This window comes from Salvelinus namaycush, chromosome 33 (genome assembly GCF_016432855.1).
Source record: "Salvelinus namaycush isolate Seneca chromosome 33, SaNama_1.0, whole genome shotgun sequence".
Lineage (NCBI taxonomy): Eukaryota > Metazoa > Chordata > Actinopteri > Salmoniformes > Salmonidae > Salvelinus > Salvelinus namaycush.
In genome coordinates this window covers 5,964,711-5,982,285 of record NC_052339.1, presented here as the reverse complement: position 1 = coordinate 5,982,285, position 17,575 = coordinate 5,964,711, and the positions used below count along the sequence as shown (strand labels likewise).

At 41.6% G+C, this 17,575-nt stretch overlaps 1 protein-coding gene across 1 annotated transcript in view; it reads left to right on the top strand.

Moving 5' to 3' along the window:
* The first annotated feature begins 534 nt into the window (after nucleotides 1-534).
* Nucleotides 535-17,575, top strand: part of LOC120028017 (extended synaptotagmin-2-A-like) — a 31,782-nt gene continuing 14,741 nt past the window's right edge. Inside the window, exons 1-7 of the mRNA XM_038973132.1 lie at nucleotides 535-1,014; nucleotides 7,812-7,853; nucleotides 8,192-8,326; nucleotides 8,951-9,027; nucleotides 9,168-9,240; nucleotides 14,593-14,682; nucleotides 17,160-17,215. Of these exons, the coding sequence (XP_038829060.1) occupies nucleotides 607-1,014; nucleotides 7,812-7,853; nucleotides 8,192-8,326; nucleotides 8,951-9,027; nucleotides 9,168-9,240; nucleotides 14,593-14,682; nucleotides 17,160-17,215 (881 nt within the window). The 5' untranslated portion in view covers nucleotides 535-606. The remainder of the gene's footprint in view (nucleotides 1,015-7,811; nucleotides 7,854-8,191; nucleotides 8,327-8,950; nucleotides 9,028-9,167; nucleotides 9,241-14,592; nucleotides 14,683-17,159; nucleotides 17,216-17,575) is intronic.

Genomic DNA, 17,575 nt, shown 5'->3' with positions numbered 1-17,575 from the left:
AGGGATTGACACAAAATGTCTTTAAAAAATGTACACAAATCATGTTTTGCCAACACGGTGATTGGGTTAAAAGTAACACAACACGTGTCATCCCTAGTTAGACACACGGATGTCTTTAAAAAAATCACTCAACTGAGTGTAGAAATGGGCGGGGGTTATGACTTTGTGGGAAGAGATTGGTAGAATCTAGTGACGACCCTGAAGTAGTACAGAACGCAAACGTGCGCTGGGAGAGGAATGCGTTGGGAGGTTGCGGCTGCTGTAGGTTATTGCAAGTGGAGGACTACCCGAACTCTGCGCGGTATGGGGGAAGCAGCGTGGTATTATTGAAGAATGAGACAAGACAATTTGGCAAATGAGATGGTTGCTCTTATACTTTATTGCAGCGTGGAAGAATAATCAATGCCCACTTTTTTCCAGGGCAAAATGGGCTCAGATGCGGTTGAACTAACGTGAGCGCAATCTGGGGTTGACTCCTAGAGGCTCTGCGCGCTCTCTGCGCAGGAGGTTTAACATTGGTGACAGTTTAATAAAGAATAGAAGAAGCTTCTGTTGTTGAGGTCTTTACTCCAACATCCCATCGAAACTGTGGGCGCAAAGAAACGAATGTCAATAGACAGTATGACGGCTGTACGAAACGCCCATGCACATAATGGGAGCTCCGCTGGATCAAAGGAGGATGGACAAAACACACCGAGCCCGGTTAACACCGAACCCAATACAAACGTATTTCCACCGGCAGACATCGGCGATGTCGAGTCTGGGTCTTCCGTCGGTGAACTAACTAGGACATGGATTCAGTTTACAAAGACATTCGTGCTCATTTTTCCCATATATGTTTTGGGATATTTTGAATTCAGTTTCAGTTGGCTCTTAATAGGACTTGTAATATATTTCTGGTGGAGGAGAAACACAGGAGGCAAGAGCACCCGGCTGCACAGAGCCTTGGCGTTCTTTGAACAGGAGGAAAGAACTGTCAAACAAAGTCTGGCAGCTTCTGATTTGCCATCATGGGTAAGACCAAGATGCATTTATAAAGGAAGCACCAAAAAAAAACAAAGTGCCCAAAATGTTATCTTTATCCCCCTATTCAGTTAGCCACTCTGGATTACTATTATATGGCTATATTACTACCATATTTGATTAGCCTATATAAAATGTATTCTATAACCCAAATAAGCCTAGTGCACAGCACATGTGAATTGTTTTTGAGTTTCTAAGAAAACTATCACTGGGATCAGAAGACAGAACAGTGTTGACCTGTAAACCTCTGATCACACAGCTGTCCCCAGCAGTGACATTAGACTAAGCCCCTCTAAATACAGCATTGCACAATGGTAAACCAGACACCAGTGTGGGAGGGACACATGGGCCCCAATCACATTGCCTTGCCACTGTTGAGATAATGAACGACACCTTGCATGCATGATTATGCCTGGAAGATGCACCCAATCTAACCTCACTTATTGTTCGCCTGGTTCTAGGTCTGATTGTACTATCATTGGCATGACGATGAGTGACAAGGAGTTGGCATGATGGCAAAAACAGTCTGGCACTCAGGCTAGCAAAATGTAGGGCCATAGGAGAAACCCCCAACTTAAACATAACTTGACAATAATGCCGTCTGACTCAAGTTGAAGACATCAACTAGGCCTTTACTTGATGAGGATAATTATTCATCATTTATAAGCTGCTTGAGATCTACTCAGCAAGTGTCAAACTAGGATAGTATCATTGTTTGTCTGTCTCTTCTGCCTTTTTAGCTGACAAGGTGACCACTCATTTGGTTAAGGGGAAAAACATGGGGTGACATCAATTTTCACCCTATTTTTATCCTAAATGTTTGGCTTGTCACACTGTCATGCCTTGTGAAGACACATTTTTCCAAAGGGCTCTGATAAAATGGTTATTGTGGGTACTTCATCAACTTTTAGTGTGTATAGAACCCTGCTGGAGTTAGTGTGATGAACTAGCTCTGAAGGTCTCTCTAAAGATGACTTAACTTGATTTAGAAGTAAATGAAATGTCTGCCTCAGTGCTGCACCACGCCGGTAGCTGCCAGCAGCAACGACTCAGTGAGTCAGTAGATGACAGTTTTTTCTCATCAGAGTGCACTAGTCACTACTGTGCTGTGCTAAACTGTGCCTAGCAATGCTGAGCTGGACTGGACCGGCTACACTGTGTTGTGCCCTGTTGTTTGTAGGCTGCCATAGGCATTAGAGGTCGACCGATTCATCGGAATGGCTGATTTAATTAGGGCCGATTTCAAGTTGTCATAACAATCGGTAATCTCATTTTTGGACACCGATCATGGCCGATTACATTGCACTCCACGAGGAGACTGCGTGGCAGGCTGACTACCTGTTATGCGAGTGCAGCAAGGAGCCAAGGTAAGGTGCTAGCTAGCATTAAACGTATCTTATAAAAAACAATCAATCTTAACATAATCACTAGTTAACTACACATGGTTGATGATATTACTAGTTTATCTAGCTTGTCCTGCGTTGCATATAATCGATGCGGTGCCTGTTAATTTATCATTGAATCATAGCCTACTTCGCCAAACGGGTGATTTAACAAGCGCATTCGCGAAAAAAGCATTGTCGTTGCACCAATGTGTACCTAACCATAAACATCAACGTCTTTCTTAAAATCAATACACAAGTATATATTTTTAAACCTGCATATTTAGTTAATATTGCCTTCTAACATTAATGTATTTTAACTAGGGAAATTGTGTAACTTCTCTTGCGTTGTGTGCAACAGAGTCAGGGTATATGCAGCAGTTTGGGCCGCCTGGCTCCTTGCGAACTGTGTGAAGACTATTTCTTCCTAACAAAGGCAGCCAACTTCGCCAAACGGGGGATGATTTAACAAAAGCACAGTTGCGAAAAAAGCACAATCGTTGCACGAATGTACCTAACCATAAACATCAATGCCTTTCTTAAAATCAATACACAGAAGTATATTTTTTAAACCTGCATATTTAGTTAAAAGAAATCCAGGTTAGCAGGCAGTATTAAACTAGGGAAATTGTGTCACTTCTCTTGCGTTCATTGCACGCAGAGTCAAGGTATATGCAACAGTTTGGGCCGCCTGGCTCGTTGCGAACTAATTTGACAGAATTTTACGTAATTATGGCATAACATTGAAGGTTGTGCAATGTAACAGGAATATTTAGACTTATGGATGCCACCCGTTAGATAAAATACGGAACGGTTCCATATTTCACTGAAAGAATAAATGTTTAGTTTTCGAAATGATAGTTTCCGGATTTGACCATATTAATGACCTAAGGCTCGTATTTCTGTGTGTTATTATGTTATATTTAAGTCTATGATTTTATATTTGATAGAGCAGTCTGACTGAGCGGTGGTAGGCAGCAGCAGGCTCGTAAGCATTCATTCAAACAGCACTTTCGTGCGTTTGCCAGCAGCTCTTCGCTGTGCTTCAAGCATAGAGCTGTTTATGACTTCAAGCTTATCAACTCCCGAGATTAGGCTGGTGTAACCGATGTGAAATGGCTAGCTAGTTAGCGGGGTGCGCGCTAATAGCGGTTCAATCAGTGACGTCACTCGCTCTGAGACCTTAAAGTAATTGTTCCCCTTGCTCTGCAAGGGCCGCGGCTTTTGTGGATCGATGGGTAACGATGCTTCGAGGGTGGCTGTTGTCGATGTGTTCCTGGTTCGAGGAGAGGGACGGAAGCCATACTGTTACACTGGCAATACTAAAGTGCCTATAAGAACATCCACTAGTCAAAGGTATATGAAATACAAATGGTAGAGAGAGAAATAGTCCTATAATTCCTATAATAACTACAACCTAAAACTTCTTACCTGGGAATATTGAAGACTCATGTTAAAAGGAACCACCAGCATATGTTCTCATGTTCTGACCAAGGAACTTAAATGTTAGCTTTTTTTACATGGCACATATTGCACTTTTACTTTCTTCTCCAACACTTTGTTTTTGCATTATTTAAACCAAATTGAACATGTTTCATTATTTATTTGAGGCTAAATTGATTTTATTGATGTATTAAGTTAAAATAAAAGTGTTCATTCAGTATTGTTGTAATTGTCATTATTACAAATAAATACATTTTTAAAAATCGGCCGATTAATCGGCATCGGCTTTTTTTGGTCCTCCAATAATCGGTATCAGTATCGGCGTTGAAAAATCATAATCGGTCGACCTCTAATAGGCATGCCTCAGGCACTGAAGGAGAGACTGAACGCTGGTGCTCAGCTTCCTCAGTCTGGACACTACCAGCTGGTCACTTAGACTGAGACGCTGAAACATGCCACTTGGGTTGTGTTTCTGAGGAGAAGGAGAGGGAGAAGGAAGGTATCTGAAACTATGAGCTATACAAAAGCTTCCTGTCCTTCCTGTTCTCTAGGAGACACATGTGCTCAGCAAAGCTGTCATTTATTTATTTATTTTTATTTCACCTTTATTTAAGCAGATAGGCTAGTTGAGAACAAGTTCTCATTTGCAACTGCGACCTGGCCAAGATAAAGCATAGCAGTTCGACACATACAACAACACAGAGTTACACATGGAATAAACAAAACATACAGTCAATAATACTGTAGAAAAAAAGAAAACAAAACGTCTATATACAGTGAGTGCAAATGAGGTAAGATAAGGGAGTTAAGGCAATAAATAGGCCATGGTGGCGAAGTAATTACAATATAGCAAATAAATACTGGAATGGTAGATGTGCAAGTAGATATACTGGGTTGCAGAGGAGCAAGATAAATAAATAAATACAGTATGGGGATGAGGTAGTTGGATGGGCTGTTTACAGATGGGCTATGTACAGGTGCAGTGATCTGCTGCTCTGACAGCTGGTGCTTAAAGCTAGTGAGGGAGATATGAGTCTCCAGCTTCAGTGATTTTTGCAGTTCGTTCCAGTCATTGGCAGCAGAGGACTGGAAGGAAAGGCGGCCAATCAGGAATTGGCTTTGGGGGTGACCAGTGAGATATACCTGCTGGAGCGCGTGCTACGAGTGGGTGCTGCTATGGTGACCAGTGAGCTGAGATAAGGCGGGGCTTTACCTAGCAGAGACTTGTAGATGACCTGGATCCAGTGGGTTTGGCGACGAGTATGAAGCGAGGGCCAGCCAACGAGAGCGTACAGGTCGCAGGGGTGGGTAGTATATGGGGCTTTGGTGACAAAACGGATGGCACTGTGATAGACTGCATCCAATTTGTTGAGTAGAGTGTTGGAGGCTATTTTATAAATGACATCGCCGAAGTCGAGGATCGGTAGGATGGTCAGTTTTACGAGGGTATGTTTGGCAGCGTGAGTGAAGGAGGCTTTGTTGCGAAATAGAAAGCCGATTCTAGATTTAATTTTGGGTTGGAGATGCTTAATGTGAGTCTGGAATGAGAGTTTACTGTCTAACCAGACACCTAGGTATTTGTAGTTATCCACATATTCTAAGTCGGAGCCGTTCAGAGAAGTGATGCAGGACTGGCAGACAGGTGCTGGCAGTGATCAGTTGAAGAGCATGCATTTAGTTTTATTTGCATTTAAGAGCAGTTTGGAGGCCACGGAAGGAGAGTTGTATAGCATTGAAGCTCATCTGGAGGTTAGTTAACACAGTGTCCAAAGAAGGGCCAGAACTATACAGAATGTTGTCGTCTGTGTAGAGGTGGATCAGAGAATCACCAGCAGCGAGAGCGACATCATTGATGTATACAGAAAAGAGAGTCGGCCCGAGAATTGAACCCTGTGGCACCCCCATAGAGACTGCCAGAGGTCCGGACAACAGGCCCTCCGATTTGACACACTGAACTCTATCAGAGAAGTAGTTGGTGAACCAGGCGAGGCAATCATTTGAGAAACCAAGGCTATCGAGTCTGCCGATGAGGATGTGGTGATTGACAGAGTCGAAAGCCTTGGCCAGGTCGATGAATACGGCTGCACAGTGGCTACTTTGAAGAATCTGAAAAATAAAATATATTTTGATTTGTTTAACATTTTTTTGGTTACTACATGATTCCATATGTGTTATTTCATAGTTTTGATGTCTTTACTATTATTCTACAATGTAGAAAATAGTCAAAATAAAGAAAAACCCTTGAATGAGTTGGTGTGTCCAAACTTTTACTGGTACTGTATATCATAAGACCTTTTGTTGAGGGCCTATTTATACCCTAGCACAGTAGTGTTAGGAATCTTCTTGTTTACAGGCCACATCAGGCCTTCAAGTTACATTATGCTGGCATACAAAGTGATGTGTAATTCCTATTGGAATCCAGACAAAGTCAGGATATCCAACAAGTGGAATTGTTAATCACCCGCAAGCTGCACTCAGAATGACTTCCAGGGTAGGGAAAATTTAGTATTGAGACTACCTCAATCTTCTAAACTGGAACAATCATCTCAGTAACGGGTGAAATAAATCAAATTACTAACAGTTTGGAGAACTGTATGTTATTCATCTTTGTGTAGCATAAAATGAGTGAGTTGCATCAGAACATAGCTAAAATGTCATACCTAAAATTGTGTTTGCCGACTGCTCCTGTATGTTTTGGTTGAAAAATACATCTGCTGTGAGTCATAGGCTGCTGCGTAGCACTGCCTAAACTAATGTAAAAATCCTGCTGCTTATTCAGGCTCCTGTGAGACATAAGCAACATGTCAAGGTAGCTACTGTATGGAAGTTGTATACCTCCAGGTGTGTAATGTTTTAAATAAGTAGATCCAAGTTGCTTCTATAATATGCTTTGAAAGTATTTCCATAGTTAAATAACAGCATCCCCATTCAATCCACTTAAATGGACAGTACTGCATTTAAATTACATCTCAATTTCTGTTGTGAGGTGTGAAGTACCTCTTGACAGTTGCACAGTAATTTGATATCACTCATCATTTATTCGCTGAGTAAATGATGTATCCGCAAGGCACTATCCTCTGACCGCTATTTTGTGAATTTGTTGCTTTATAGTATGTGTCAGGTTAATAGAAACCATGTCCACTTGAGTGCTCCTGATTGCATAACAGAGGCACTTGTGGCATGTACAAAAGCTAGGCTTGAATCTGTATCTCCCTGCTTCCCACTCCTCTCACTGTCTGATCCTATGCTCCTCTACGCTGTCACGCTAATGCTGGATCAGCTCTTTTCCCACCCGCATTAGCATTACTGCCTCCTGTAGCTCTCACATGCAATCTCGTTGCCACGGCTACACCGCTGGAGCCGCTGCTCCTAAGGGGATAACGCATGACCGCACACTTCCTCTGTGTTGTGCTGAAAAGGTGCGGTAGCCTAATTAGAAAAGTTTTGCTTTTAGACTATGATGGTTGTGGGCTTATGAGAGCCAGTGTTATTTATGTGGTTTGTGTGTGTGTGTGTGTGTGTGTGTACGTTTAGGTACAGTATGTGGGCAATGTGTATGCTCAGGGCTCTCCTCTCTCTCACTGATGCTCATACTGTGTGGAGTGGCCAGCTCCAGTACTGTTATGTATTTGTAATAACCAGGAGGGGTTCAGGAGTACTGCAGGACTACGTCCCAAATGGCACACTATTCCCTACATAGTGCACAAATTTTGACCAGAGTCCTATGGGCACTGGTCAATATTAGTGCAATATAGGCAATAGGGTGCAATTTAGGATGCAAAGCAGGCAGCAGCCATACTTCTGGTGAACCTAGGCAGAATATCTCATGTCCAACAGCTATTTCAGTTAAAATAACAATGTACAATGTGTTTGTTTAGATGGAATCAGTGACTACTGGTACTGGGCAAATAAAACAGTTTTGACCATGGAACAGTAATGATGTCTTACTTTTTTTCTCTTTAGGTAAACTTCCCAGATGTGGAAAGAGTAGAGTGGCTGAACAAGGTAAAAGAACAAAGAGGAACATACTGTTAGAATTTCCACTTCTATTTTGATGAGGACCTACTTTTCCTGCTTGGTTTTGCGGTGTAGATACATTTTGGTTCCAGGTAAAATGTTCAAATAGGGTTCTACCTGGAACCAGAAAGGGTTCTTCAAAGGGTTATCCTATGGGGACAGCTGAATAACAGAATAATATGGGACCTGATATTAAAGAATGAATTCAGTGAATTCAGCTCCTTCACTCTGCCTCCTACATTTCTGTGATGACTTACTGTATGATGGTCAGAATGTGCGCCCGGTACCAACTCACTAATCCGTTCCCTCCCCCTCTGGCCCTGCAGACTGTGAGACAGATGTGGCCATATATTTGCCAGTTCATAGAGAAGCTGTTCCGCGAGACTATCGAGCCGGCCGTGAAGGGAGCCAACTCCCACCTCGGCACGTTCCGCTTCACCAAGATCAACATGGGGGACAAGGTGAACATCAAGACTAATCAGCAGGAGTCTCTACCTAACCATGCCTTATGTTTATAAGATGGGTTTTCAACCGTTCAACAGGCGGTCAAACCTCTCCAATCTGGTTTTAAAGGTCCAATGCAAACGTTTTTATCTAAATATCAAATAATTTCTGGCTGGGTAACAATTAAGTACCTTACTGTGATTGTTTTCAATTAAAATGGTCAAAAAGAAACCAAAAAGATTCTTCGCAAAGATGCATTTCTCAAGCAGGAATTTTGCTAGTACTGTCTCGGAGTGGGTAGGGGAAAACAGAAAACTAGCTGTTATTAACAAATTCACTGCATGGTGATATCACATTGGAAAGGACAAAGCTCCATCCCACCAAAACAGGCTTAAATTTCAGGCAGTCTTTTCAAACAGCTCTTACATTTTTCTTATAGGCGGGGAAAAGGGCAAGTGCTCAAGCACCCCTAGACCCGTATCTGTGCATGTGTCTGTGTTGTAGGGACAGCTGGTGGGTGTTTCCCAAATAGTTTCCAGGAGGGGTCACAGAGTAGTTGCGATGTTCATACTGGGTAGAACCCAAGTGGGCGAGGCTGAGGCCTAGTGGTGATATCGTGATGTCATCTGTCTTGTGTTTAGCCTTTAAGGATCAACGGGGTCAAGGTTTACACAGAGAATGTGGACAAGCGTCAGATCATCATGGACCTACAGATCAGGTGACCTGACTATCTCCATTTTGGACAGATTGTAGCCTTTGGCTTGTCATAGAATGTACTCTGCGTAGTATGTAAAACCTTTTTTTTTTTTTTTTTACATAGATAAACATGTGATTTTGTTGATGAACTTTTTTCTCCAGTTTTGTTGGAAATACTGAAATTGATGTGGACATCAAAAGATACTACTGCAAAGCTGGTATTAAGAGCATACAGGTAATGTAGAGATTATGTTATTGTCTCATTCTCTGTTTTAGGATTAATTAGAGACATAAAAACCTAACGTAACATTTTTTGGGTGATCATTTTTTCAAATGTCATTTCTTAGGGATGTAAAACACTGGAGGGGGACACATTTCATTTTATTTCATTTAACAAACACCCTTCACTTGAAGTCTGAATTGGATCTGGGGCTGGCCATAAAAATATATTAACTATACAACTCTGAAATGGATGCTCTGATTGTTGATAATGTCACTGATAACCTGTTCATAAGAGTCGAGGACAGTAAACTCCAACCGAATGTTGTGACTGCATGCAAAAGTTACTTTAATGATGGCTGCTTGCTCAATTACACTGGCTTGCAAACAACATTAGATTTGTTTTTATTGCAATGACTTGCAAGCAATATACTGTGTGATCAGTTAGCTTGTTGTGTTAATTTTGGCTTCTATTTTAGATGTAGTTTTAGTCTTAGTCTTTTGACTAAAATACCTTTTCATCTTGGTCACATTTAAGTAATTTCATCCTTATCAGTCGACTAAAACTCTGGACAATTTTTGTCACAATCATTTAAGTCACCTATTAGTCAGTGCATTTTTTTACCCCATGAAATCATTTATATATATATATTTTTTAACCTAAGAACAAATTCTTATTTACAATTGGTTAACTGCCTGTTCAGGGGCAGAATGACAGATTTGTACCTTGTCAGCTCGAGGATTTGAACTTGCAACCTTTCGGTTGCTAGTCCAACGCTCTAACCACTAGGTTACTCTGCCACCCCTTTAACTTCCATCATGTGCACTTTCAGATGGCCTTGTACAACTAGGCCTACTATCCCCTCAAATAGCTGGCACGTTACTATTGTGGCAGATTGTAACCAATGCCAGTTTTAATTTCATTAACAATAACTATGACAACAACAAAAAATCCTGCCGAAAACGAATGACGGTAACGAGACGAGATGCCTTAAAAAATATATATATAATGTATATATATAACAATTTTAAAAAATATATATATTTGACGACAATGTGACGAGATGAGAATTCCATGTGAAACGAATAAACATTAAATGTGACATGAAGCTCCTTTTCATCTGTTTTGTCCAATCATAAGCATGCAAGCCTTTGCAGAATATTTAATGCAATCCTCTCATTGGCAGAATGAACATCTTTCAGTTGCACAGTCTGATTGAGCGGATCTGTCTGGCTCTCCCATAGGCTACAGCTCTCGGGCGGTCACTTCAATCACTCGTCTCTCTTTTGAACTGATGCCAGCCAGGACACTTCAATTGTAACTAACCTCAACTAGAAATAACACTTTTTACACTCTTACTTTCACGTAGGCTGTTTTTGCTTTGACCACAACAGAAGCTCTATTTTGCCATGTGCGTTGTTATTCATCTGTGTTGCCGCTCTCGCAGTTGACAAAATGTGAGTGCAGTTGTTTTTTCTCGATTGGAAATGTTAATTATATTTGCTGAGTATTAGTACAGTAATAATTCTGACATTGTTGGAAAGCTTGGATTCTCCTCTTTTTTTTAATTGATTCACTGTTATGGCCACCATTGTTCCTGTACCCAAGAAGGCAAAGGTAACTGAACTAAAAGACTGTCGCCCCGTAGCACTCACTTCTCTCATCATGAAGTGCTTTGAGAGACTAGTCAAGGATCATATCACCTCCACCTTACCTGCCACCCTAGACCCACTACAATTTGCATACCGCCCCAATAGGTCCACAGACGATGCAATCGCCATCACACTGCACACTGTCCTATCCCATCTGGACAAAAGGAATACCTATGTAAGAATGCTGTTCAACACCATAGTACCCTCCAAGCTCATCATTAAGCTTGAGGCCCTGGGTCTCAACCCTGCCCTGTGCAATTGGGAGCACCCCCCTATCCACATCGATGGGACAGCAGTGGAGAAGGTGGAAAGTTTTAAGTTCCTCTGTGTATACATCAAGGACAAACTGAAATGGTCCACACACACAGACAGTGTGGTGAAGAAGGCACAACAGTGCCTCTTCAACCTCAGGAGGCTGAAGAAATTTGGCTTGTCACCTAAAACCCTAACAAACTTTTACAGACGCACATTTGAGAGCATCCTATCGGGCTGTATCACCGCCTGGTACAGCAACTGCACCGCCCACAACAGCAAGGCTCTCCAAAGGGTGGTGCGGTCTGCACAACGCATCACCGGGGGCAAACTATCTGCCCTCCTCGACACCTACAGCACCCGATGTCACAGAAAGGCCAAAAAGATCATCAAGGACAACAACCACCCAAGCCACTGCCTGTTCACCCCGCTACCATCCAGAAGGCGAGGTCAGTACAGGTGCATCAAAGCTGGGACCGAGAGACTGCCTATAGCTTCTATCTCAAGGGCATCAAACTGTTAAACAGCCATCACTAACACAGAGAGGCTGCTGCCTACATACAGACGTGAAGTCATTTACCACTTTAATAAATGGATCACTAGTCACTTTGATAATGACATTTGAATAATGTTTACGTATCTTGCATTACTCACCTCATACACTACAGGTCAAAAGTTTTAGAAGTTTTTCTATATTTTTACTATTTTCTATATGGTAGAATAATACTGAAGACATCAAAACTATGATATAACACATAAGGAATCATGTAGCATGGAGAAAAAGTGTCAAACAAATCAAAATATATTTCATATTTGAGATTCTTCAAATAGCCACCCTTTGCCTTGATGACAGCTTTGCACACTGTTGGCATTCTCTCAACCAGCTTCACGTGGAATGCTTTTCCAACAGTCTTGAAGGAGTTCCCACATATGCTGAGCACTTATTGGCTGCTTTACCTTCACTCTGTGGTCCGACTCATCCCAAACCATCTCAATTTGGTTGAGGTCGGGGGATTGTGGAGCCAGGTCATCTGATGCAGCACTCCATCATGCAGCACTCCTTCTTGGTTAAATAGCCCTTACTCAGCTTGGAGGTGTGTTGGGTCATTGTCCTGTTGAAAAACTAATGATAGTCCCACTAAGCCCAAACCAGATGGGATGGCGTATCGCTGCAGAATGCTGTGGTAGCCGTGTTGGTTAAGTATGCCTTGAATTCTAAATAAATCACAGACAGTGTCACTAGCAAAGCACCCCCACACCGTAACAACTCCTCCTCCATGCTTTATGGTGGGAAATACACATGCGGAGATCATCCATTCACCCACACCGCGTCTCACAAAGACACGGCGGTTGGAACCAAAAATCTACAATTTGGACTCCAGACCAAAGGACAAATTTCCACCGGTCTAATGTCCATTGTTCGTGTTTCTTGGCCCAAGCAAGTCTCTTCTTCTTATTAGTGTCCTTTAGTATTGGTTTGTTTTCAGCAATTCAATCATAAAGGCCTGATTCACACAGTGTCCTCTGAACAGTTGATGTTGAGATGTATCTGTTACTTGAAATCTGAAGCATTTATTTGGGCTGCAATTTCTGAGGCTGTAACTCTAATGAACTTATCCTCTGCAGCAGATGTAACTCTGGGTCTTCCTTTCCTGTGGCGGTCCTCATGAGAGCCAGTTTCATCATAGAGCTTGAAGGTTTTTACAACTGCACTTGAAGAAACATTCAAAGTTCTTGAAACTCTCCGTATTGACTGACCTTCATGTCTTAAAGTTTTGATGGACTGTCGTTTCTCTTTGCTTATTTGAGCTGTTCTTGCATCAATATGGACTTGGTCTTTTACCAAATAGGGTTATCTTCTGTATAACCCCCTACCTCACAACAAAACTGATTGGCTCAAACGCATTAAGAAGGAAATAAATTCCACAAATTAACTTAACAAGGCACACCTGTTAATTGAAATGCATTCCAGGTGACTACCTCATGAAGCTGGTTGAGAGAATGCCAAGAGTGTACAAAGCTGTCATCAAGGCAAAGGGTGGCTATTTGAATAATCTCAAATATAAAATATATTTTGATTTGTTTAACCCTTTTTAGGTTTCTACATGATTCCATATGTGTTATTTCATAGTTTTGATGTCTTCACTATTATTCTACAATGTAGAAAGTAGTCAAAATAAAGAAAACCCCCTGAATGAGTAGGTGTAATAAAACTTTTGACTGGTAGTCTATGTATATACTGTATTTTATACCATCTATTGCATCTTGCGTCTATGTTGATCGGTCATCGCTCATCCTTATATCTATATGTATATATTCTTATTCCATCCCTTTACTTAGATGTGTGTGTATTAGGTAGTTGTTGTGGAATTGTTAGATTACTTGTTTGATATTACTGCACTGTCGGAACTAGAGGCACAAGCATTTCGCTACACTCGCAATAACATCTGCTAACCATGTGTATGTGACCAAGGTTATGATTGGGAGGAAAGAGCTGTTTGCCTAAATTGGTAACCTGTAGCCAAGGCTTTGTACTGTAGCCTATATGGTAAATCATGGCTGACATCATTGTTATTATTATTTTTTTCATGGCATCTCATCTTGTTTTTCCTCAGGAAAAATAGGTTGTTGACTATTTTTTTGTTATTGTTGATGAAATTAATGCTGCTTGTGTGTGTATGTGTGGGAGAAAATCGAGAGTAGGCCTTGAACAAAACCAGTGTTTATGTCTTTGGCCATTGCGTAGCAGGCAGCAATGAAACATAGCTGGAAGGAAAAGCAATCAATCTGGCTCCTTAGAGCCAAAGAGCCATTATTATCATCCTTCGAAGAGATTTACTTCACAAAGCCCTGGCTCACATTTCTCATACTCACAGTACATCGTATAGAGGAGTTTGGAAACAGCGTACTTTGCGTCTTAGAATGGGAGTTTAAATCCTGTCTTATTTTTGTGTGATTAAAAAAGATATATATATTAAGCAAATAAATACTGCGATTGAGACAGACAATAGACACTGGTGTCTTTATATGGATAATTACCATTTTGTTTTAAACTCATGTCCATTGAACAAAAATAATAGTGTGGCCTGTTTTGCTCATATACAGTATCAGCACTTAAACGACCTGCTTGTCTTGAGAGATATAATTAGAACGAATCTGTTCAGGAAGTTGAGGATGACAGATATGTTATGTCTGATAGTAATGCAGTAGTAGTGTGGGGGGGGGCATCTTTGGAGTGAAAGACCCCTTTGGAGTGTCTCTGGAGGCATGTGTCTGCTGCGGTGTCCAGGCGTCCACTCTTGAATGTTCCTATACAGGTCATTATTTTGGTCAAGGGCCTGCAGTGTTGGTTCCCTGATACTGAAAGCTCCCTTAATGATGTGTGGTTGTGTGTGTGTGTGTTTCTGTTTTATCTCTGCGAGCGAGCACATTTTTATCTTGATGCTTCTTTTGTGTTTCACAGCTCCATGGAGTGTTGAGAGTAGTCATGGAGCCGTTGCTAGGTGACATGCCCCTGATAGGAGCCTTGTCCCTGTTCTTTCTGAAGAAACCTGTAAGTTCTAGCCCTGACACACACTTGACACACTTCCTCTTTCTATCATTTGGAATTAAGGTCACTTGCATCATTAGCCGCTTGCAAGACAGTTGTTTGGCAATGGCTATTTTATCACTGTCTTCCTTCCTGTAGTGCTGAGCCTCCAGGCCTATGTTCTGCCTAAACCTTTGGCCAATTTAAGTCAGATACAAGTCCTGAGTGGAGACACTGGAGCCTTAAATAGACATAGATCAGGCTAGTCCTACTTTGGTGGATTTCTTTGCACTGCCTATGCCAGCCTCAGTGCAGACAGCAGAGAGAGGAAGCAGGAGGAGTGTAGTGGTAAAACTGTGAGTCGCAGTGTTACATGTTGGGACACAAGCCAGGCAGTGGGTGTTAATTACACAGTATCTGAGTGTGATTCATCTTCTTTGAGAGCAGACCACAGACTCTAGATCAGGCGCTCCTGTTTCTGTGGCCTCGGGCATGATTATATTTCTATTATCTGTCATCCTAATAATGGGGGGAAAAAAGCACATTTTATGGAAGAACTTTTGAGGTAAAGGATAAAAAGGGTCCCTCTTCTCTCTGATTTAGGGGGTAGAGCTATGTCAAATATTCTCCAGAATGCTTCACAGTGAAGTGGACAACCCTTCATTCTCCTCCTTAAATGGTTCAATCTTGACTGCCAAATAAAATAACATTCTGAGACGACTTGTGGATGGGAGGACGGCATTTTAGGCGATGAAACGCAGAGAACTGGAGGGATAACATCCTTAGGAAGGCTACTCAAGTTCTGCAGTGTGCAGCTAAAATGCACCGCTGCAAAGTTCTGCAATGCGCGGCTGTTTTAATTGGTACACATTGTGTACATGGTCTCCAAGCACCCTCCATTAGTTGAGAATGTTATGCTTGGAGAAGAAGCCACACTGTTCTGCCAGTTCACTGCTACGGTACAGTACCCCCTATAGGGCTTCTCCACTGCAGCTGGTGTCACTCCAGCGTTTGTATGCACCAGTGTTATACACAAAAGGCAACATACAGTATTTGGGCCAAACATTGTCACCAATCCATGCAGTGGAAATGCACCATATGGAATTGGCTACTTTGCAGTGTTCTGGACAGTCCTTGTTCAACACTATATCTGCTGCAGTGTAGGCAACACAGAGAGAGAGGGAGGGGAGGGGAGGGGAGGGGGGGGCTGTAAAAACGCATTGAAATTGATTCCTTGAGCCAAGAGACACATCAAAGCTCTGACTAGCATAAAGGAAAAAAATACCCGTCGGCTTAGAAGTTACTACCTGCATTTCCACAATGCCTGTTTGAAATCACCCTGCATATTGGTAAACGTGAAATTTTTATCTGAGTGACAGCACAGCTAAGCCAGAAAAAGTTACCGTCAAGGAGTCCTGTGCTGTCACTCAGATAAAATTTTCACGTTTACCAATATGCAGGGTGATTTCAAACAGGCATTGTCCCCTTTTATCATAACATTGTATAACCACAAAACCTTTTGGTAAGAGACTTTTGCATGGAAAAATACACAGTCCCTGGCTCCCTGACCTCAATAGAACCTGTGTCCATCCCAAATGGTGTCGTATTTTCTATGTTGTGTGCTACTGTTGACCAGGGTCCATAGGAAATAGGATGTCATTTGGGACAGCCCCTGTATACGGATTTGGTTTTTGTAATAAATCTTTCAGCGGGTCAAGTATTAGTCCAATCTGGGGGGCGGTATCTTTGGTGTCAGTGTTCTAACACTGACTCATACATATACTGTACAAAGATATGTGTCCCCAGTTCAACAGTAACGTATATAAGAGAAAGCTGAAACAAGTAAAACAGTTAGGTACATTATTTAACTCTAGTAGCCTGTTAGAACCAGCCTGATTGTATACATATACTGTATGTCTCACCGTCATTGTGTATTGTTTTGTATATTGAGACATCAAGCCATGATAACACGATAGGTAGCTCAGGGGTTGAGAACAGAGCAGAAGACACATTTCTGTTGTTCGTCAATAATAAAGTGATATTGGGTATTTACTACAGAAATGGAACACAGATTTTAACGCTGGTTCCATCAGGCTAAATATAGGGTAAAACATCAGCAAAAAATATGCTTGTTGGCACACCCATCTTGTCATTTTTCGTGTGCAAAATTGTCCGATTTCAAAGGAAATTGGTTTATTTGTCAAGAGGCAAGGAAATTAGCTCCTTTGGCTTCTGTTTTACTTTGCTGCACTTGTGAGTAATTACGTCACAGGAGTCACACAACTATATAGTTAAGTGCTTGAATCAATGTAGATCATTTACTTAATCTCACTCTTTCTGGCTAGTGTCCCTGTGTGCATTTTTCCCTTCTATAAGATGGTGTTTGTTTTTAGATCATTGAAGTAAAAAAGCGCAGGTGTGGCTTTTCAATCGTTCTTTGTACAGCATGTTCTTCCAAATTCCATACCGCTAAAATCGACATGTGTTTTGTTTTCATCTAGCTTTTGGACATCAACTGGACAGGCCTCACCAATATACTAGACATTCCTGGGCTCAAGTAAGTAAACTGGGTCTGTTTTGTGCTCTGGGGGTGAAGTTTCCCCTAGGTCCAGATCTAGGAGCGGATTCCCCTCCCCCAATCCTAACCTTAACCACTAGTGGGGAAAATGTAAAACTGACCCAAGATCAGCGTCTTGGGGCAACTTCACCCTACACCCTCTTTCGTCAGGCAAAGCTTTCACTACTTTTAGGTACAACACGTTTTGGGGTTTCTACAACCATTTTTTGACTTTTATATTAATGATATATACCCATTTTGTTTCTTAAAGAATATATCATATGCCTTATGGGCTCAGTTCAACAGTCGTACCCCATCACAACCCAAAGTATACACTTGTTTTACTCCATTAGTTGTTAA